Consider the following 23,411-nt stretch of genomic DNA (forward strand, 5'->3'; position numbering starts at 1 on the left):
ATTTTGTTTATAATTTTATTGGATATATATTAATTAATTAATTAAAAATAATAAAAAATGTGCTAAGAACTTATTTATTTATTAATATTTAAAACAAAATTATAATTAATTAAAAATTTTTCATCAATTAAATTTTAGAATATGATTATAAAAATATAAAATATAAAAAATATTTTAAAATATATTATAAAATAAAATATAATAAATAATATGAGTACGCTAGCATAGTAAAAAACCATATCCGGTAGAATCTTCTATCGCATTCCAGAATCCAGAAGCCAACAACACCCCTTTCTCTGTCATAGGGCGAAACACAGAGGCGCCACGTGTTTACACATGGTGAACAAGGCGAGAACCGTAAAGCGCCATCACTGCACATCCCAGCAAAGCAGCGAGCTTTCACGAACACTCCATAACACTAGCTCTTTATTCTGATTTCTTGCTCTTTAACATCAAAATTCAAATTCCTCTCTTTCTTTAATTTCCTTCTTTCCCACGCCAAATCCTTTCCCTTTCTCTTTAATTACTTGTAACTCCTAGCTTTCTTTTGTGTTTATTCGTCTTTCGATTTCGTCAAGCAATCCTTCCTTCTGCCCGCTGCTCCCGAAATGGCTGCGACAACTACGGCGTCGTTTAGTGGAATAAGTCTTTGTCCTCCGTTTCCACATCAGAGTATTAGGAACGCGTTGTTTTTGCAGTCTTTAAGCTTCCCTGCAAAACGGAATTCTCTCAAGCGTCTTTCGTTGAAGAGGACTGGCTTTGGTTATGAGAGGATTTCGAGGAATCGAAGGTCCTTCGTCGTTAGATGTGATGCCTCTAATGGAAGGGTAAGTGTCTGGTGCTTTTCTTGCTTTGATGAGGATTAGTGTATTGTTGTTAAATCCTTGGTGTTGGGATTTGGGATTTACATGAGCACGAGTGATGTGTTTGTTTTGCTGACTTTGGTATTCTGGGGCTTAAACAGATTACTCAGCAAGAATTTACGGAAATGGCATGGCAAGGAATTGTTTCTTCTCCTGATGTAGCCAAAGAGAACAAGCATCAGATAGTGGAGACAGAGCATTTGATGAAAGCTCTATTGGAGCAGAAAAATGGGCTTGCTCGTCGGATCTTTTCAAAAGCTGGGGTTGATAATACTCGTCTTTTAGAAGCTACTGATAAGTTTATCCAACGGCAACCGAAGGTATTTCTTAAGTTTATATACATTTTGCGAGATATTCCAACGAGGACTACGCTAGTTTACAATTTTTAAATCTTTAACATTTCATGTCACAGAATTTTATTACAATAATTTGATTGCTTTAACTGTCTGTCTGTCCAATTACACAAGGTTCTTGGTGAATCTGCTGGTTCAATGTTAGGACGTGACTTGGAGGCTTTGATACAGCGAGCTAGGGAATACAAGAAAGACTACCGGGATTCATTTGTTTCTGTCGAGCATTTAGTTCTTGCTTTCACTCAGGATCAACGATTCGGGAAGCAGTTGTTTAGGGATTTTCAGATCTCTCTTCAGACACTGAGATCTGCAATAGAATCAATAAGGGGACGCCAATCAGTTATAGACCAAGGTAGAAATTTTTTTCTTTTTAAGCTTGTTAAATGCATGTGTGGATGCACACATACATCCTCGCATGCACAAGCCTGCGTATGCATGTATCTGATCGTGCTTGTGTTGCATGTATGCGAAATTTGTTTTCTAGTCCTTTGTTGTTGTTGCTGTTGCTTTTTTTTTTTTAATTCATTATGCATTGCTTAGTTAGTTCAAAGTTATGATTGTGTCAAGCTATTGGCCAATTGAAGCTTTTCTATTTTCCAAATTGAACTGTAACTGGTTTTAAACTATAATCATTAAGCTTGAACCATCCACTATTATTTATTTACAATTGGGGCAAGGATTTTTGGCAAATAAAACTCATATAGTTGCTTATAAAAAATTGGAGATAGTTGCTTTTAAGAAAAAAGGCTTTCATTCACCTGTATTATTCAGTTGTTTATTTATTGATATGTGTCGCATCATTTTGTATGTTGGTGTTTGTTACATTCAAGGTGTTGGATTCTTGATAACGTAAGCAAGTCTCACGTTTGTTAGTTGTACAGATCCTGAAGGGAAGTATGAAGCACTTGAGAAATATGGAAAAGATTTGACAGCTATGGCAAAAGCAGGAAAGCTTGACCCTGTCATCGGAAGGGATGATGAGATACGTAGATGTATTCAGATTCTCTCTAGGAGAACAAAGAACAATCCTGTGCTGATTGGTGAACCAGGTGTTGGGAAAACTGCAATTTCTGAAGGGTAAGAACTAAGCAAGTGTTTGCATGTTTGTAGAGGGCATTGTTATAACAGTTGAAAATCTAGTCTTTTTGAGATAAATGGGGTTCTTGACTTCTTGTTCTTTTGTGTTTATGGCTTATTTTTTGTGTAATTTAACCAGCCGTTACTTGTTTGACATAGTGCTGACACTGTTAATATCTCAAATTTTTCTCAACTTTGGAGTTTAATGTCCTACATATGCTAGAATAAATGCTTATGTGCTGAGTCCTGATTGCTTGCTTGCTTGTTATGGATTTGGTTTGAAGTTGTGGATTTAGTGCAAGTTCTAAGGACAATGAATTATTTTGGTCCGCTACTCCATGCTACTCAAGATTCCTTACTTTGGCGGTGTTTATTTCTGCATTCTGTGGATTAATCTAACTGTATCTCTTGGACAGACTGGCCCAGAGAATTGTGCAAGGGGATGTACCTCAAGCTCTGATGAACAGGAAGGTATGTTCTTAATGTGCTAGTTCAATTCTGTTAACAGACTAGTCACTTCCTCTGTTGGCTCCCCCCTCCTCTCTCTCCCGGCGACTCTCTTGCCTCTTGAAGGGTAGGGTTGTGGAGATACCTCCGAGAGGAGTGATATTACTGCATTGGCTGTATTCCATCCTGTCTATTTAAATTTGTTGCTGATATTGTCCACTTCTGCTTTACAGCTAATATCACTTGACATGGGTGCACTCATTGCTGGGGCAAAATATCGGGGAGAATTTGAAGATAGACTGAAGGCTGTACTTAAGGAAGTTACAGAGTCAGATGGTCAGATTATCCTTTTTATTGATGAGATACACACAGTTGTCGGGGCAGGTAATATGCATGTCAATTATCAGATTTTTCTCTTTCTTCATTGAGTTCCTTTATTGATCTCTTAAATCAAAGATTAATCGTTAATGAAATTTTGACTGCATTGTGACACGAATGTAAAATTTAAAGGGCAGGTAGCATGGTACTACCATAGTAGCTGTCCCTAGCTTATAAAATTGAGGTTTATTGAAAAAGTGGTCGTGATAATTTGGATAACTATGAATAATATATTATTATCTGTTTCAGGTGCTACAAATGGTGCAATGGATGCGGGCAATCTCTTGAAGCCAATGCTTGGTCGGGGAGAGTTAAGGTGTATTGGTGCAACAACACTGGATGAATATCGAAAATATATTGAGAAGGACCCAGCCTTGGAGCGTCGTTTCCAGCAAGTTTATGTTGATCAACCTTCAGTGGAGGATACAATTTCCATTCTTCGGGGACTACGTGAAAGATATGAGCTGCATCATGGAGTTCGCATTTCTGACAGTGCACTTGTGGAAGCTGCAATTCTCTCTGACCGTTACATTAGTGGAAGATTTTTACCTGACAAAGGTACAACCAAAGCATTGAGATGAATTACAGCCTGAAGTGTTGGTGGCTGTGTTCCATCATTTTTCCTATGGATGCTGGCATGCGAATTGCTATAATCGTGCTCTGTTAGCAAAAGCAAGCGGAAGTGCAAAAAAAAATTTCTGCACCATTTTCTGATTCTACTGAAACTTTTATTGGATTTAATAGGCAAGTCAAAGTATCATAAGGAGGGGTATTCAAAATCTTTTTTTTTTTTTTTTTAAGTTTGTTTTCATTTGCATCACTTTTGTGAATTTGCTGCAAAATTTCCAGGTTTGAGACGTAATATTTGTTTCCAGCTGCATGTCATCAACTCAAAATTTCTACAAAATTCATTTTAAGCACCTATTAGTCTGATGGAGTTCTAATGTGTTTTTCAAATTGCAGCTATTGATCTAGTTGATGAAGCAGCAGCAAAACTGAAAATGGAGATCACTTCGAAGCCTACTGCTCTTGATGAAATTGACCGTTCAGTATTGAAATTGGAGATGGAGAAGCTATCTCTTACAAATGATACAGATAGAGCTTCAAAAGATCGGTTGAGCCGTCTTGAGGCTGAATTGTCCCTGTTGAAAAAGAAACAAGCGGAGCTGACAGAGCAATGGGAGCACGAGAAGACAGTCATGACTCGCATTCAGTCAATTAAGGAAGAGGTATTACTTTTTATTACTACTAAGTTGTTGTTGACTTAATATCTTCTAATAATAATTCTTCATAGGAATTGTCTTTCTCAACAGTCTCTGGTTTAAAGAGTCTAAAGTCAGTCAACAAAGTTAACAAAATGAGTTTTGAAAACAGGAAACTGGCATGACTATGCTGGCTTCTGAAAATCCTCAAGGACATTCACCTCAAATTATAAACTAGTGAAATACAAGCATTGCAGATCTAACTTTTTTCCCTTCCTGTTTTATGCAGATAGACAGGGTAAATCTTGAGATTCAGCAGGCTGAGCGTGAGTATGATCTTAATCGTGCTGCTGAACTGAAGTATGGCAGCCTGAACTCTTTGCAACGCCAGCTTGAAAGTGCTGAGAAAGAGTTGGATGAGTATATGAAATCTGGAAAGTCCATGCTTAGAGAAGAAGTTACAGGAGACGATATTGCTGAAGTTGTTAGCAAATGGACTGGCATCCCTGTTTCAAAGCTCAAACAATCAGAGAAAGAGAAGCTTCTACATTTGGAGGAAGAGCTGCACAAACGTGTGGTGGGTCAGGATCCTGCAGTGAAATCAGTAGCTGAGGCAATTCAAAGATCTCGTGCTGGTCTTTCAGATCCTCGGCGTCCAATAGCTAGCTTTATGTTCATGGGTCCTACTGGTGTTGGAAAAACAGAACTAGCTAAAGCACTAGCTTCCTATATGTTCAATACTGAAGAAGCCCTTGTGCGAATTGACATGAGTGAATACATGGAAAAGCATGCAGTTTCACGGTTGATAGGTGCCCCACCTGGTTATGTAGGATATGAGGAGGGGGGACAGTTGACAGAGACAATTCGAAGGAGGCCATATGCAGTTATTCTCTTTGATGAGATAGAGAAGGCCCATTCTGATGTGTTCAATGTCTTCCTTCAGATTTTGGATGATGGGAGGGTGACGGATTCGCAGGGTCGCACTGTTAGTTTCACTAACACAGTCATCGTCATGACTTCCAATGTGGGTTCACAATACATACTTGACACAGATGATGACTTGCCAAAGGAGGTAGCTTACGAAACTATCAAGCAAAGGGTGTTGGAAGCTGCAAGATCAGTCTTTCGACCTGAATTCATGAACAGGGTGGATGAGTACATAGTTTTCCAGCCGCTGGATCGCAATCAGATAAACAGCATTGTCAGATTACAGGTAATTTGCTTTGCTTTGAAGTATGCATGGTGAGGGTCATCTTAATTCTGTTATTTAGTTTTCATTGTCTTGAAATTTTTGATATAAAACATCAGCCGAGCATCCGAAATCTATTGACCAATCAAATATTTCGTATATCATTTATGTTCGTAATTGTCTTTGTAATCAGGACAATGGGCCAGTTGATTAATTGCAACCATCTTTAAGTCTCATAGATTAGGATCGATGCTTTTGTAGATTTTGAGACATGTTTTAGTGCACATGTGAGGTAGATAGGATATTCCACCCACAACATTATATGAGGCTGAAGAATATAATTTTTGTTCTCTGAAGTCACTGGTGTTCGATCTGGATTTTTTGGTGTTGTCCTCAGCATGAGATGATTCTCAATTTTGTATTTTCAGATACTTAAGTCGTGTTTATGTGTGCATTGCAGTTGGAACGCGTGCAGCAGAGGATTGCAGACAGGAAGATGAGGATGCAGGTCAGTGAGGCAGCTGTCGAGCTTTTAGGGAGTCTTGGATATGACCCCAACTATGGAGCTAGGCCAGTCAAGCGGGTGATTCAGCAGTATGTTGAAAATGAACTTGCCAAGGGCATCTTAAGAGGGGAATTTAAGGAAGAGGACACTATATTAGCAGATACAGAGGTTACAGCATTTTCCAATGGCCAGCTTCCCCAGCAAAAGCTAGTCTTCAAGCGGCTAGAAATTGATGCATATGCTTCAGCTGCAGAAAACCAAGCCGTTTCACAGACTCTTTGAGCGTCTCGGTTTCTCAAAAACTATAGCACCATTATGAAGGGGTTAAAGGAACTTTTTTGGTACAATGTTTTCCTACAGAAATTATAAAGCGTCAAGGTGTATTTACTCCGTTTTGGAAGTACGTTACTGGTTGATTGCTTGGCTTCCTAATATTTTTGTAGCCCCCTTTCATTTGGAGGTCATTAATGTCAAGCCTTGGAGGTCGTTTATGACTGCATGATATACCATAAGTAGGGTGGGTTAGGTGATACAATGTAATAAAATCTAATCGTCAATTTCAGAAATAAGAGCAACGAATTATGGAGTATTTCAATAGCGAATAGCTTAGATACCAATATACAATGTTTTACTTTATTATGTCATGATATACAACTGCGAAAATGAAATTGGATAATCCTACAATTGCTGGTCAGCTCAGTAACAGGGAGATATTTGATAAAACAGACTACCTCCGCCTTTTAGTTGAAACCTTTCGCAGGTTCTGAAGCATCAAAGCTCGTGTTTTGCCATCAGGTTTGAGACCGCTTCTACGCATTTCCATATACAGCTTCTTAGCAGATTCGATCTTGCCTCTTAAACACATTCCATGAATCACAGCATTGTAGAGAGACACATCTGGTGCAACTTGCTGTAAACACAAAATAAAGCAAGTTACTGAAATGCTAAGGACATGACGGAATTGAAATAGCTCTTCTAGAGAGGATAAAACGTTCAAGCATACAATCCATCGACGATAAGGAACTGAATATCCAGATGGAATTTAACTCTGAAATTTATAGATGTAGGGTCAGTTGGACATCCAATTCACAAAATTTATTTGCTCCACTGGTAAGTTGATTATGACTATCACTCGGATAAAAGATGGAATAGGCACTCTAGTGCAAGAAGCCCAAGCATGCATGCATGTTTGGGTGAAGGAAAAATGTTGTAATGCATCATTTTCTTTTGATCTAGAAAATATGGCGTTCAAGGATAGGAAACGTTAGCAGGCATGGGTAGCTAACTAAAACATTTAGTTCGAAAAATGTGAAGAAGCGGATGAAGAGTGAATTCAGGAAAAGCACAAAGATGAAGAGTGGATGATTACAAGCCACACAAATCTAAGCATCCGATTTTTATTTTTTTATTTTTTATAAAGCACTATAGGATAAAATTTATTCAAAGAAGTTTCGCATATAATGCTAAAAGATGAACTTACATTTAGAATTTCATCCACTTCACTCCAAAGAGATGCCCATATGCAACTTCTTATTAGAGACAAATAAGTAAAAGTGTCTGGAGTGCAATTCTGGTGGACCATGTGCTCGTAAACTTGCAATGCAACTTTTGGCTTTCTTGCAATCTCACATGCACCAATAACAAGATTGTAAGATGTAGTTGAGACAGACAGTTCGGAAGCTTCCAATTGCCACAATAGCTGAAGAGCTTTATCCCATAAACCAAGCTTCTGGCATGACATTAAAGCAGTGTTGTACAAATGCTCATTGATTTGAGAACTTTTTTCTCTTTTGATGCTCTCAAACAGTTGAAGAGCATCAGCAAGTCGATTTGCCCTGTATAGTCCATTAAGCAATGCGTTCCATGTATATGCATCAGGTGTATGACCCAAAGATTTAGCTATTTCAAAGACCTTGAATGCTTGTTTGAGTTCTCCAGCTTTTCCAAGTGAATTTATCAATGCATTGCTTGCAATAAGATTTGGCTTCAGCCCATGATTCAACATATTCTGGAAAACATTTAGAGCTAAATCCCACTTTCCCTCTTTTGTGCATGCCCCAATTACAGCCTGCAGTGCATCATCTCTTGGTTTAATACCATTTTGAATCATCTCACTGTATGCAGCAAGAGCCAGCTCATTCTGGCCACAACGCACAAAAATGCTAACCAACAGTGAGAATGTAATTTGTGTTCCATTAATACCTTTTTGTTTCATGCTTTTCCATACTCTCTCCGTCTCAACCCAATTGTTCACTCTTCCACAGACAGATATCACTGTGTTATAAACAATGACATCAAAATCATTCCTGTCCCCGGAAAACCCTCCTAATTCTCTAAACATATTAAGGGAGCAATCACATCCCTCATAATCTGCAACTGCTTTTAGTATTAAGGCATATGTATGGCTTGTTGTGATCTCATTTCTCTTCATGAACTCAAAGACACTCAATGCATGGTCAAGAAGTTTTTTTCTTAAGAGACAAGAGATAAGAGAATTACAAGCATGTCCATTGGGTTGTAGACCTGAGAACTCCATGGACCTGAACAATTCTAGTGCACTTCTAAACTTATTGGATCTGCTAAGCATCAAGATCTTTCTTGATAACTCTTCTTCATCTGTTTCCTCTAAAAGTTGTACCCTAATTTCATTAACAGTGATCATATCTCTTGACAGCATTGAATGCTGAGCGGTACTTTCAGAATCCATATCTGATCTGTGGTGAGTTATCAAATTTCCCCAAGGAGGCAAATATTGTCCAAAATAATCTGTCTGAAATTCATCTTTTCTTTTTTGAATAAATTCATTGTCTTCATTTTCTTCAGAAACCAACCCAGGTTCATCACTAGCAACAAAATTTGATACACCAAAAAAATTAGTCATTTTAGTGGATCCAATTAATGAACTCAATTGGGGTATCTTCCGTTGTGCACATCCAAACCATGCATACCCCTCCATTGGCATGGAAAAAATAATGAGCTCGGATATTCCCACGGGACCTCCATTCATTTTCATAAGCGAACTACCGTACAAGCTACAATTATAACTCCTCCATACCCTATATTCACAATTACTTGGAATATACAAGCTATTTTGGCAAGCAAACCTATTCCATTTCAAATTAACTGAAATTGAAGTCCCCCACATTTCTCCCATAACAAGAACCAAAATAGAGCAACAAACAGATGAATACAGTTATTCACTTCAATACAAGTCCTTTGAAACCAAAATCTGCAAAATCCAGCTTAGGACCTCGAATATGGACAGCAAAGGTTTTTGTTTGATAAAACTAAAGCACTGCCACTAGAAACAACTGTTCTTTAGACTAGTAGGATGAATAAAAACAAAACATCTGACCCATAAAAGTTTTATGCGGAGACTGCAAAATCGAGCATGATAATGGAGAGCGGACTCCTTTGCATATGACTATAGTAAACATTTACCTGGAGAGAGGTTGGATGCTGGAGAAGAGAGAGAGAGCGAGAGAGAGAGAGAGAGAAGAAGAGGGTAGGGGGTTGGGGGTTGGGCTGGGATGATACAGACTGCAGAGAAGATTTTGTCATTTTAGAGGGCAGAGATTGCAGCAAAACGGCATTGTTTTATCCAAGAAACGGTACCGTTTTATTCCAGGAACTTCCAAATCTCACATTGTAGCCAACTTTCCGCTGATTGTACACCCTCGTAGACCACGCACCCTTTTCCGGATTCCCTCTCAGCCACTGTTATTCAACTGGGCTCCGAATTCGGCTCGGCGGGGGAATCGAATCGATGAATGGGTTAATAAAAAAAATAATTAAATATATATAAATTTATTAAAAATTAATTATAACATTTATCAATATAAAATTAATTAATTAAGTTTTAATTATTTAAAATTAAAGTTTTAATATTTATTAAATTATTTTGATAAGAAAATATTTATTAAAAGTGTTTTCAAATTTTTTATATAGACAGGCCTACGTTAATGTCAATATTTAGGAAAACCTTTGAAACGTAATTCTTGGTGAGCTAAAGAGGCTCATATTCATGGATTTGTTATACGTCTAAAAGTAAGGAGAAGTTATATACAGAAAGGTTATCGAGTTACAGCATTATTTGACATATTGATTGTTTGAAGTGCCTTGCAGCAGATGAGGTTGGACTTCGAAGCAGATGATGTGATCTGATGAATTTAGTTCCAATGCTATACTACTTTTGGAGTATTTTCTGTTAAGGTGGTGAAATCTTTAAGAAGTAATGCACTTTTTATCAATTTTTTGAAACCGCTATTAACAAAATTTTTCATTTGTATTGTTAAGTGAATAAAAATTATGAACAGTGATTACACAGAGTATTATAGAAATAAAAACTATAAATTGAAATTTTAATTAAATCCGCCAGTGTCTATCACAATAACTAGTATGTGCCAACTCCATCCATCCCTGGAACTCATGTTAATAATCCATCTGCCAAAAGCACGTACGGTTCTAAATTGCACTAAAATTTGCAACAAGCAAACTGAATTGTGAAGCAACTGAATCATAAACAGAGGTGCGAATTATTGCAGATACAATCAGCTATCTGGATATATATATATATATATATATATATATATATATATATATATGGGGACACTCATAACATGTACACAGTACTACATGCTCACAGTAATTAATAGATGATTAAAACAAGATGGTCAGAAACAGCCTCCAACCATTCACTACGAATCATTTAGCCAGGGTAAGACTGGGAAGCAGCGTAGTTGAAAGTTCAGATGAGATTGTAATGGTTTCAGCCTCCAGACAGCTTATCAAATATCTCGTCCACATTTGTCAATTCCATGAGAAGTAAAATCCATGGCAACAATGACTAAATTCCAAAGAAAAGGATAAAATCTTGTCAGTTACAACTTTTCAAGGAAAGAAATCAAATAAAATTACTCTGCGGACTATTCCGTCATACTAGAATATGATAAGGATTATGCAGTGCCAGAAAAATTATCATTTCCTTCCACTAGGAACTAATACACGCTACTCCATTCTTTATGGCACAAATACAAGACATCTCTTATTGCCATAATCAAAAGTCACGTCCTCTATTCTTCTAATTCAGTATTAATTCATTCATCTTTTTCGCATAATTGCTTAAAATGTAACAAATCAACCAGCAGAATAATTTGCTCGGACTATTAAAGGTAAGAGTGAATGGCTCAAATTCTTTGACAAGTCCAAGACAGTCAAAAAGCTGAAAACCAGCCTTTTCTGCCAACTTCCATGACAAGAGTCTGTTTTACTTGAACAGCTTACCAATTACCATTTTCAAAAGCCCCCGAAAGTTTTACCTCATTTGGATTCAAGTTCAACAAAAACAAAAATGCTTGGTGGAGGTACCTGATTACTATGCCAACTATCACTCCAACTCGGATGCCTCTTCTGAATCTGACAAGGGTAAAAGGGTGCAGATTCCAAGCACATGTCCATTGAGGCACACATAATACTCAACACAATCTTCATAGGCACCCAACCTACAGCTGGCACTCTGTGGTATCATTTTGGCTTGCAGCATGCTCCACAGCTTTGCCTTGCAATAAGGGCACACCTCTGTTGGATGAAGCAGGGCTTTCCTTTTAATCAGCATCTTCCTAACCTTTGACATTGAGAATGACTTGAAAATTCCACGGAAAAATCCAACATCACCTTCTTCCCCTTGATCAAGATGTTCACAAGGGTCAGAGACATACAAAACATCTGTTCTGCATTGTGGCAAAAGAAAACTTTTCCCTGAAGTTCTAGAAAACCGAGTCCTGTAAACAAAATGACCAGGGATATGAATGCTATTGAACAGGCCACCCTTGCTACATCCTGAGCAGTAAATAAGCAATTTTCCAAGTGCTCTCCAATTGCCATCAACACTATGACTTCCGCTAGATTGCAGATCAAGCATCATTTTTGGAGCCCTTGCTCGGCAAAACTCTTTCCATAACACTCGCTTGGCCAAATCATCAAACCATTTGCATACACATGACAGGGTGGCAATCAATTTAGGGTTCCAGTTCAGCTGTTGAAACACTAAAAAAATTGCATCTTCACTTAGATGCCCTTTTGTGCATTGACAGCTTGATGAGTGTATACAACGATATTGCTTTGTTAAAATCATGGTCTCCACCTGGTACAAACAAAAGAAACAAGGATACTAAGCCTTTGTTAAAGATTCCCACAACGATAAACAATCTTCAATTACAGTTCTGGCATTCCATATTTGCCAATCAAATTTCTCAACCAAACAATAGGATCCTATTTATAAGCCCAGTGGTAACATTACAGTTGAACTATGAAATCAAATGATTAAGAAGCCCATGACAAAATATAACAATAGGTCCACAAGTTTCTTAGAATCCATGTAACACAAGGAACGACTAAGGTTCTTATGCAGTTACATCTTACAAGTGAAATGCAAAACATATACTAGTTTTATTTTAGTAAAATCAATCACCTATAATCTAATTCAATGACAAATTAATCCATGTAATAGGGAAAAAACTGAATAAAGTCAACCTTCGAACCAGCAGACTTACAAGCTAGTGCTGAGAATACACACAGCCAACTAAGAGACTAAGAAATGGCAATGTTAAGCAAGATCATAAACTGTCATACAATTTACAGTTGTATAAGGTCAACAGGTGATCTAACAACGAATTCATTATGCTCTGCATTCGCAGCTGAACTTAAAAGCATTATTCTAAAATGAAGACATTGACATAACTTTTTGCTAGAAACTTATACCCCATTCATTTTTCACTTCATTACTTTGTTTGGGGCAAAACAAGTAAAAAGGGGGGAAAAAGGTGGCAGCTTCAAGTTAAAAATGAACAAAACATGTACAGCAGAGCAGTACTAATAGCATTTAGTATCCATTCAATGCATTGAAATTTTCTCTAAATTCCAGCATCCACAGCAACCCAATCACAAAAAACGTTTGAAAGGCTTTTCACTGCATGTCAGTTACTGCCTAAACTTCAGATCCACAAACCCCCTATATCAAACTTCAAGGCATTTTGGCAAAACCCATTACAAATTCAATACAATCACTTAATCCAAAACAGACCCACTCAACGAATTCACCAGTTTGCACAAAATCAGTTTGAAAATGAAGAGCCGACAAAAACCTAGCCCACATCAAAATCAACTGAAAAAAAAAACAAGAAAAAAGAAACTAAGACTAGGCTGGATCATAATTTCTTTGAAATCAAGACCCAATCTCTCACCTCAGAAAAAGAAGTATCCTCTCCCCATGACCTCAAAAACCTTTAAAAAGAAAAACATCTATATGAAAGGAAAAATTAAAAAAAAAAAAAAAAAGATTAGAATTTTATCAAGTAGGAAAAAAATCCAAAAGAAAAAATCAAAGATATATACTTACATGCCAAAAAGGTAGATAATTTTGCTACCACAGAAGGGTATTTCCGTCCAAAAAGAATAAATAATACACTTCAGATAGATACAGAGCAAACGCAGAGAGATGGGAGTTTGAGGAAGAGCAGAGAAGGGCTTCGGCCTTGGGGTTCCATATGGAAGAAGAAATATTATAATAAGGCAAATACTTGAACTTACAGAGTTACAGCCTTACTAATTCTTTAAAGCAAGGACAAATTGTAATACGCCACGCCATCCCACGACAACTAAGAAAATGAGGTGTCGCTCGCATGGATGATGATGAGGACCAGTTAGTATGATGTGTCAGAAAATAGTTGGGGGAAATTTTAGCGAAAATGAGATTGAGGTAATTTAAATGTTGCCGCTGGTTTTACTGTTGATATTTAAAAATTTAGTGCCGTAAAGGCAAAATGCCAAAGCAGTATACCATCATCCGCAAAAAGATTCTAAATCCCTAATGTTTGTCCACGTTTCGGGCCTATAATTTTTTATGGGTTCCATCATTGGATTGTTACTGCTTTGCCGATGGCATCCTCTGATTGGTTGGCTCCTTATTTCCTATTTGTCTTTAGACTTTCCTAAAAGAGTAATGCTACTTACACCGCATATTATAAAGATACTAAATTAAATCAAATAAAATCATTAATATAGTACGAGTCATGATTTTGAAGAAAACTCTTGAGGGTTTCATCACATCTGAAAATCTAGAACTTGTGGCTGCAAAATTTAACGCTAATACACCTTTTCTATTCAAATATGAACATGCAATACAATGATGACCCATCAAACTCTGGATATAAAAATATGTTTAAATTTAAGGTGGTGAAACTTCTGTTGTTGAATTAACTGTCAGGCTACTCTTTTCCGTCCTGAGACAGTCTTCTTTACAGCTCCTACTGAGACTAAAAATTGATCGAGGGATGATAAGGTCTTCATGTCATCAGGTGGGAAGTAATTGGCGGCCTTCCCATAAGTGATGTGAATAGAAGAGAGAGTGAAGGCCAGGTAAAATAACGTTCCCCCAAAAGGTCATCAAGGACAGCAAATGCAGCTAAGAAATCAGACCTGCCTGCATTTATTGGAGCAGCAAAATGAGCAGGGATAATTCTCTTGAATCTCCAGTCCCGAGCAATTCTATCAATCCAATCCCTGACCTGAGGATTTGACAATATTAGAAGAATGTTAACCATACTAAAATTTAAATCACTTATAGACTCAATATAGCAGGGATGGAAACAATACAAACAAAATTCACCACATTTCTTTGTTTTGATCAATTACCACTCGTAGCATATATCTATAGACAGAGTTGGCAGTACAATAATTGTCGTGTTTGTACAATATCCAAACCATAATAAACCCACTAAAAGGAAGTTTGCATCATAATCATTTCATTACCTTATCAGGAAATTTGCTGAAGACTAGAGTCTTCACAATGGGGGATACAATCAACTTTTGTGACATTTGAGCAAAACTAGCATTAGGTTCCAACAGGTTGGATGGGCCAAGAAACAAGATCTGGAGAACCATTCTTTCCCACCCTGCACAGAATACTATATTTCTGCAATTTCTTCATGACAAAACAAGTTCGCTATCAAATTGCACTCACAGCATCCTTGGTTCTATTGGACTTGGAACTGAAGAACTGACCTTTTTGACGGTTCATCTGATTGTCAACAACCGGTTCCTCAGGGACTTCTTTTCCTTTACTCAGAAGTTTTGCCAAGCCATTCTTTGCTGATGCTAACAAGGATTCCTTACTAATACATTCTGTTGTGAAAATCACACTTTAAAGAACACAAAATTTAACATAGTTCGTCATAAACCTACTCCACCAATAAATCCACTATCAAGAAAAAATAATTACAAAACTAATTAGTTTTCTCACCCTCAAAATCACTCAAATAAAACTCACGGAATTCAACACACCTCTCCACTTCGTAAGCTCTCTACAATATATTCCATATAATGGTTAACCAACTACACATATATATAAGCTATCAAAATCTAGTCCTTTTAGAACTCTAATTATTAAACTTTATAATTTAAATTATATTAAACTTCTTAAACTAATTATACTTCCTAATTCCAATTGGACTTGAACTCTAACAATCTCCACCTCCAAGTCAAATGGAATTAGTCTTCACAATTTTTGCAAAAGTCAGTTTTCTCTTGGTACTTTCTTGCACTATTGATTGTTGATATTGCCTCTTGCTTCCACTTACATTCTTCCAATCAATGTGCTTCCTTCCAATCAATGTGCTTCCTTCCAATCTGTAGAGATTCTTTATACTAATTTTCTCACCTTTCATGATCACAAAAGCAAGGCTAACTCTCATGATTTCACCATGAATTGAACACCCATAACCCAAAAAATCCAACTTATCCAAGGAAATTAAGTTTCTTTCAAATTTAGGAACGTATATCACTTCATCGAACACTTTTACACGATCACCATGCAGTTTGATCTTCACTCTTCCAATACTTTCAACTTTTATCTTGTTCCCATTAGCTGGCTTCACTCTTTCTCCTTCAATTACATTAAACTACTCATTCTTTGAGCAAATATGGAATGGGTAAACATAATTCATTAACCACTCATCTTGTAATGAATCTTTTGCTTTTTCCTTATCATCATCTACATTCAAACATTCACCGTCAACACCATACTCAACTCAACTCAACAAGCCTTTATCCCAAAAATTTGGGTTTAGCTATGTGGATTCGCTTTCTCCACTCTAAACGATTTTGGGTTAAATCCTCAGACGTGTGTAATGCTTTTAGGTCATGTTGTACTATTCTCCTTTAAGTTAATTTAGGTCTACCGCTTTTTTTCTTTCTATCCTCTAACCTAATGTGCTCTACTTGTCTAACTGGAGCCTCCGTATGTCTACGCTTCACATGACCAAACCACCTCAATCTCCCTTCTCTCAACTTATCCTCAATTGGCACCACTCCTACCTTTTCTCTAATACTCTCATTACGGACTTTATCTAGTCTAGTATTACCACTCATCCACCTTAACATTCTCATCTCCGCAACTATTATCTTAGACGCATACGACTCCTTCAGTGTCCAACACTCACTACCATATAACATAGCCGGTCGTATGGCTGTACGGTCAAATTTTCCTTTCAACTTATTGGAAATCTTGCGATCACATAAAACTCCCGTGGCACGTCTCCACTTCAACCATCCGGCTTTAATCCTATGACTCACATCCTCCTCACATCCCCCGTCTACTTGAAGGACTGAGCTGAGATATTTAAAGTGATTACTTTGGAACAGTACCACTCCATCCAAACTAACTCATTCCCTATCACCAGTTTGGCCTTCACTGAACTTGCAATGCATGTATTCTGTCTACATTCTACTTAACTTAAAGCCCTTTGAATCTAGAGTACTTCTCCAAAGCTCTAGCTTTCTATTGACTCCTTATCACGTCTCATCTATCATAACAATATCATCCGCAAACATCATGCACCAAGGAATACTCTCTTATATATGTTTCGTCAATTCATCTAAAACTAATGTAAAAAGGTAAGGGCTTATAGTTGATCCTTGGTGTAATCCAATTGAGATAGGAAAATCTCTTGTGTCCCCTCCCACTGTGCGCACAATAGTAGTTGCTCCTTCATACATATCTTTCAACACTTGTATGTACCTAATAGATACCCTCTTTTATTCTAACACACTGCATAAGACATCTCTTGGAACACTATCATAAGCCTTCTCCAAATCAATAAAAATCATGTGTAGATCTTTCTTCACATCTCTATATTTCTCCATCAAACTTCTAATGAAAAAGATCGCTTCCATAGTTGAACGATCGGGTATGAGACTAAATTGATTGAGAGAGATAGAAGTATCATGACGTAGTCGATGCTCCACAACTCTCTCCCACAACTTTATAGTATGGCTTATAAGTTTAATTCCTCTATAGTTTGAGCAACTCTGTATGTCTCCCTTATTTTTAAAAATCGATATTAAAATACTCCTCCTCCATTCATCAGGCATTTTCTTTGAATTTAGAATCTTATTAAATAATTTAGTTAATCATACCACTCTCATATCTCCCAAACACTTACACACTTCAATTGGTATTCCATTGGATCCACAGGCTTTACTAACTTTCATTCTCTTAAGTGCTTCCTTTACTTTTAAAGATCTAATCCTTTTAGAATAATTCACATTCTTTTCTATTGTTCTATAGTCTATATTCACGCTATTACCATTTTGACTATTATTAAAGAGATCATTAAAATAATTTCTCCATCTTTCTTTAATGTCCTCATCTTTTACCAACATTTTTCCTTCTTTATCCTTAATGCACCTAACTTGATTGAGATCTTAACATTTCCTTTCTCTCCTCCTTATTAATCTATAAATATCTTTCTCTCATTCTTTAGTTCCAAGTTTCTCATATAACTTTTCAAAGGCCTGTACTCTTGTTTGACTAACTGCCTTTTTTGCCTCTTTCTTTACTATCTTGTACTGTTCATATGCCTCATTATTATCACATTTAGGTAATTTCTTATACCATTCCCTTTTTCTCTTCACTGCCTTTTGTACTTCCTCATTCCACCACCATCTCTCTTTTGAGGGTGGTCCATGTCTTTTAGACTCTCCAAGTACTTTTCTAGCTACTTCTCTAATCTTTGATGCCATCTGTATCCACATATCATTGGCCTCCATATCAAACTTCCATGCTTCGGACTCGAAAAGCTCATTTTTGAACTTTACTTGCTTTACTCCTTTGAACTCCCACCACTTTGTTCAAGCTACACTATTTCTTCTGACCTTACTTGAATTGTTCCTAAACTTGACATCCAAGACCACTAACCGATGTTGACTTGTTAAAGCCTCTCCTGAAATGACCTTGCAATCCTTACATAGAGTTCTATTTGTCTTCCTGGTTAAGAGGAAGTCGATTTGGCTTGTATGTTGCCCACTTTTGAAAGTCACTAAATATGACTCTCTTTTTATAAAGTAGGTATTTGCTAGTATTAGGTCGTATGCTATAGCAAAATCTAGAATGTTTTTTCCCTCCTCATTTCGACTGCCAAAATCAAAACCTCTGTGAACATTCTCATAATCTTGCCTATCACTTCCTACATGTTCATTCAAATCTCCACCAATGAAAACATTCTCTTCATTTGGTATGCTTTGCATTAAATTATCCATATCTTCGCAAAACATTTGTTTACTATCACTATCTAGTCTTATTTGTGGGGCATAAGCACTAACTACATTTATTGTTTCTCCTTATAGTATTAGTTTTACTAGTATAATTCTATCTCCTACTTTTTTCACAGCTATTACAGCATCTTTCAATATCCTGTCTATGATTATGCCCACTCCGTTCTTATTTCTCCCATTTCCGGTAAACCACAGTTTGTACCCTGAATTACCCACTTTCTTGCTTTTTTCTCCTACCCATTTAGTCTCCTGAATGCAAGCAATATTCACCCTTCTCCTTTCCAAGATATCCACAAGCTCCATTAATTTCCTGTAAGTGATCCAACATTCCAAGTACCAATCATGATCCTCCTTCTATCCTGTCCCTTCCTAATTGGTCTCCTTCTATGATATCTTCTATTGTTTTCTATGTCAATCTTGTGTTATGTTCCACTATCTGTTCTACTATTTGTCTTATGGACTAACTTTTTACCCACACCCGTCCATGATGTGGGAACCCTCACTTAACACCACACCCAGGCGCCGGCATAGGGCACTGCTTTCGGTGAACGCCCTACACCCTTGCATATTTCTCGCTACACTCAGGCTCCGATGTAGCGTGTCGTAAGTAGAGGACGCCCAACGTTTATATCATTTGAATTCATATCATAAGGTGTGACGAAATTTTTACGCTGGTTGTCACTTACCGTAACCCTCCTCATTTATCTGGGCTTGGAACCGGCTAAGCGCAAATTACTTAGGCGGAGTTATTCACCATCAACACCATCATCTATTATAATTGCAGTAGTTCCTTCTTTTTCTTTTCTCCTACTCTTCTTGAATTATTTAAATTCTACAAGATCTTCCTTCATTTTTATACAATGGTATTGAATATGAACCTTCTCATGACAATAGAAACATTCTCTATTTTCATGGTCTACTCATGATCTCGAACTCGATCTACTATTCCTTCTCCAATTGTTTCCACATGGATTGCTTCTATCATGATTAGAACCAACAACTAAAGCTCCAACTTCATTGCTACTACCTGTCTTCTTAAACTTCTCATCATCCAAGATAACTACAATAACCTCTTCCACCTTCAAAGTCTCATTCCCAACTGTTAGGGCTGTCATCAAGCTTTTATGAGATTGTGGGAGAGAGGTTAGAAGCAAGAGGGCTTTATCTTCATCATCTACCTTCACACCAACACTAACCAATTGGGTAATTAATTTATTAAATACATTAAGGTGATCTCTCACATCAGTACTTTCATTTATTTTGAGTTAGTACAACTCATTCAAGTACAAACGATTTGTGAGTGACTTTGATATGTGCAAAATCTCTAATTTTTTCCACAGAACAATTGGCGAAGTCTCCTTTAAGACATTATACTTCACATCCGAGGCTAACGTCAATCTAATCGTACTTACAACGCTTTGTTGAAGCTCCTCCCAATCATCATCTTTTATAGTCATCAGTTGCTTCTCGTTCAATGCTTTAATTAATCCTTGTAGTACAAGGACATCCTTCACGGTGCTTTGCCATAAACTGAAATTATTTTTCCCATCAAATGGCTCTGCCTCAAATTTTGTGCTCGCTAACTTTGACATCTCGAACCATAGCTCTGATACCAATTGTTGTGAAAATTACACCCACAGATTAAAGAACACAAAATTTAATGTGGTTTAGCGTAAGCCTACTTCACCAATAAATACACTACCAAGAAAAAATAGTTACAATACTAATTAGTTTTCTTACCCTCAAAATCATTCAAACAAAACTCACGGAATTCAATACACCTCTTCACTTCGTGAGCTCTCTACAATACATTCCATATAATGACCAATAAACTATACACGTATATAGGTCACTAAAACCTAATCCTTTTAGGACTCTAATTATTAAACTTCATAATTTAACTTTTACTAAACTTCCTAAACTAATTATACTTTCTAATTCCAATTGGACTTGGTCTTTAATACATTCAGAGGGCTTTCTTGGGACAAAAATTATAGCATCCATTACGAGTAGTGTTCTTGAACGCTTATGATAGAAAGCTACTTCTACATATGGTCCAATCCTTGAAACAACCGACAAGAAAATTTGTTGGCAACATTATTCATCCAAATTAAGTTTGATTTAGTGTGCAAGTAATTTGCATTACCAACTTCTGGCAAGCTTAAAACTTTTTGTTCAATCTCATCAGCCCATGGTGTAGACAAATCTTCATCTTTTAAGGTTTTGGCATGAGAAATCCCAAAAAATTCAAGTGGCAAATTCAATGGCCAACTCCATTGCCTTGGTGCTACTCATATTTGGGCCCGTGGAAACTTTCTTGAAAATAGGCCAACAAAAATTTTATGCTCATAAGCAAATGTAGGCAGGACAATGTATTCTACTGGAGCCCCCAACTCCTTCACAAACTGGCAAGAAAATCACTTGTTAAAGTGTCACCCAAATTTGCAGAAGTGCAGACCGTGCAGAATTTAATAGAGATGAAAAACTAAAGTAATAAAAAAGGCTATAAATATGATACAGAAAATTCTGCTAATCACAGATAATCAACTTCTATAAATACTGGCTGGTGTTTCTCTCAGGTCATCCTCAGGCAACTAACACTTCAGGGGCTATTGGACTCTCATTTCATAGTTTTTGGCCTTTAAGAGGGAAAACATAGGTTATATTCTGATTAAAAGTAGGTACTTTCATTCAGTAATCCAAGTTTAGAAAAGATCAGGTATATAAGATGGCTTCACATGTTGTGGAAACAAAGTCAAAATTCATGTGCTCAAGTTCCAAATAATACAGCTAAATTGACTATTTAGTATCCTAGCTAAAAGGGGAAATTTAGAGAACAAGATAGAACCTGAAAACACTTCTTGGTTGGAGCAATGGGTGCATGGATCCATAATCCTCTAGATTTGAGTTTGATAACTGTCATTCGAATGTTTGTTGACACACTGCTTAAGCCTAATGCTTGCTCTTGTTCAAATAGCCATATGGAACCTTTCACTACCTACAAAGTACATTAACAGAAGAAAAAGAGAAAACTCCATCAAATGAACTAAGAAAAACAGAACTAGTTACTATTTATATATATATACATTAACAGAAGAAAAAGAGAAAACTCCATCATATGAACTAAGAAAAACAGAACTAGTTACTATATATATATATATATATATATATATATATATATATATATATATATATGTCCTTTACTTAATTATCTCAGTCAATCAAATGGGAACTCTTTCTTTTCTGAGTCACTAACAAGTCAACTTACTATTTGGCTACATATTCAATCACGTAGAAATTGAAAAAACATATTATCCTCTTACAAGTCCTATAAATTAGGCTAACTTCTTGGGTATAGTTGTTATTCGTATATCCCATAGATGTCTAGTACTCAGCCGTTCTGCAGTCTAGATTAAATAAGCCAATATGTCATTTGTTTCCACTTCAAAGACAGAACTTGGAAATGTGGATGATAACATAAAGCCACTGTGTCAGTCAAGAACTTTGGCTCATAAGGGAAAAAAAGTGCTTGCAAAGAGCATCCTGTTTAAAATGATTTGCCTCTCTCCTGTTCTTCCCGCGTATTCAAAATACAGCAATTTGTAAGTTTGAGCAAATGGCATACAAAAATAGCATCCCAGAATTATAATAAGGAAAAAGCTTTCTTCACAAAGCATCAAATTAAATAGTTGAAAACAGCTATTAGATAAGAGACTTTTCAAAACAAAAAAGATAAGAGACTTCAAAAATTTAAAGTGCTACCCACCCCTTCCCCCTTCGCCTCTGCCCAATTCAAGCCGGTTAATATAAGACATAAAAGTGACAGCAGTTGAATTACAGGAAAAAGACACGCCAGAATGTAAGCTCAACACAAAAATTTTAACAACAACCATACGTGCAAAATTAATGAAGCCCATCTAATTAACATGAAAAAAATACCAACTTGCATATAGGGAAATAAAGAACAGAAAGACGGATCAATTCACCAATACAGCATACAGTCACAATTTCTCTTTCTAATTTTGTAAATTTCAATAAAACTTGAAGATAAAATAAAGATACTGACCTCAGTCTTCATAGTACGTCTATTGAGGAAAGGACCAAGAGGGAACGGAAACCCTGTAATGTTAAGATAAAACCTGCCGCGACTGGTGCTGTTGGTGCTAGTTGTGGAGGGGTACTGATTTTTTCAGCCACCAAACTGATGTTATCTCTTCTCTTATTTCAGGGTTTTAACGGTAATGAAAGACCCTTGAAGGAACCACCGAGAAAACTAGAATTTGGCTCTTTTAGGGAGATTGGATTCTCTAAGATTGCGGGTTTTGGAGAAGAAATGGTGATGCCTGCCACCATAGCTTGAAACTGGTTTTGTTTTTACAATAAAGTAAGTGGGGTGAGTATGAAATTTAACAGGATCTGTAATTGCAACTTTCAAGGCTGTGTTTGTGACACGTGGATACTGTCTGTGTTGGATTTTCCTACATGGACCTTTTTACTTGGGAAAATTATTTTGATTTGTGGACGGCGAGTGAGTATACAGGGACAGAGAGAATGGATTGAAAATGAATAGCATTGAACTGGAACCATAAATCAAATTCAATTTCTGGAACAGACCAGCAAAATTTTGAACCCTAATATCAGGGTTCAGAATTCGTTATTAGTTTGGCTAAGTTCAAAAAGAAAGAAAATTGTCGAGATGAATCCACTCACCAATCAATCAGCTGACCCAAATGTGGTTTCTTGCGTACATGTAATTGCTTTGACATTTCTGTCCTAACAAGCTTTGAA

The 23,411-nt window shown here is 36.8% G+C and overlaps 3 protein-coding genes and 1 pseudogene across 5 annotated transcripts; 1 reads left to right on the forward strand and 3 right to left on the reverse strand.

The window, feature by feature from the left end:
• The first annotated feature begins 242 nt into the window (after nucleotides 1-242).
• LOC110657709 (chaperone protein ClpB3, chloroplastic) lies at nucleotides 243-6,603 on the forward strand. Its single transcript, XM_021815034.2, has 10 exons — nucleotides 243-827; nucleotides 965-1,183; nucleotides 1,331-1,568; nucleotides 2,098-2,293; nucleotides 2,710-2,764; nucleotides 2,974-3,124; nucleotides 3,368-3,676; nucleotides 4,082-4,347; nucleotides 4,610-5,533; nucleotides 5,970-6,603. The coding sequence occupies exons 1-10, from the start codon at nucleotides 609-611 to the stop codon at nucleotides 6,294-6,296; spliced, it is 2,904 nt and encodes a 967-aa protein (XP_021670726.2). The 5' UTR covers nucleotides 243-608; the 3' UTR covers nucleotides 6,297-6,603.
• LOC110657710 (pentatricopeptide repeat-containing protein At3g29290) lies at nucleotides 6,552-9,554 on the reverse strand. Its single transcript, XM_021815035.2, has 2 exons — nucleotides 7,495-9,554; nucleotides 6,552-6,924 (listed from the first exon to the last, which is right to left on the reverse strand). The coding sequence occupies exons 1-2, from the start codon at nucleotides 9,166-9,168 to the stop codon at nucleotides 6,742-6,744; spliced, it is 1,857 nt and encodes a 618-aa protein (XP_021670727.2). The 5' UTR covers nucleotides 9,169-9,554; the 3' UTR covers nucleotides 6,552-6,741.
• A 940-nt stretch (nucleotides 9,555-10,494) lies between these two features.
• On the reverse strand, nucleotides 10,495-13,575 carry LOC110657707 (EID1-like F-box protein 2). 3 transcript variants are annotated; one of them, XM_058138789.1, is made up of 4 exons: nucleotides 13,411-13,575; nucleotides 13,256-13,313; nucleotides 11,382-12,156; nucleotides 10,495-10,860 (listed from the first exon to the last, which is right to left on the reverse strand). In XM_058138789.1, exon 3 carries the CDS (start codon nucleotides 12,145-12,147, stop codon nucleotides 11,401-11,403), a length of 747 nt encoding a protein of 248 aa, XP_057994772.1. In that variant the 5' UTR covers nucleotides 12,148-12,156; nucleotides 13,256-13,313; nucleotides 13,411-13,575; the 3' UTR covers nucleotides 10,495-10,860; nucleotides 11,382-11,400. The 3 variants fall into 3 exon arrangements, with proteins under 3 accessions (XP_057994772.1, XP_021670723.1, XP_021670725.1); XM_021815031.2 differs by lacking the exon at nucleotides 13,256-13,313 and having other exon boundaries at nucleotides 10,495-10,864; XM_021815033.2 differs by lacking the exon at nucleotides 13,256-13,313 and having other exon boundaries at nucleotides 13,411-13,574.
• A 473-nt stretch (nucleotides 13,576-14,048) lies between these two features.
• On the reverse strand, nucleotides 14,049-22,812 carry LOC110657708 (uncharacterized; annotated as a pseudogene).
• Nucleotides 22,813-23,411: the final 599 nt, after the last annotated feature.

This window comes from Hevea brasiliensis, chromosome 16 (genome assembly GCF_030052815.1).
Source record: "Hevea brasiliensis isolate MT/VB/25A 57/8 chromosome 16, ASM3005281v1, whole genome shotgun sequence".
NCBI lineage: Eukaryota > Viridiplantae > Streptophyta > Magnoliopsida > Malpighiales > Euphorbiaceae > Hevea > Hevea brasiliensis.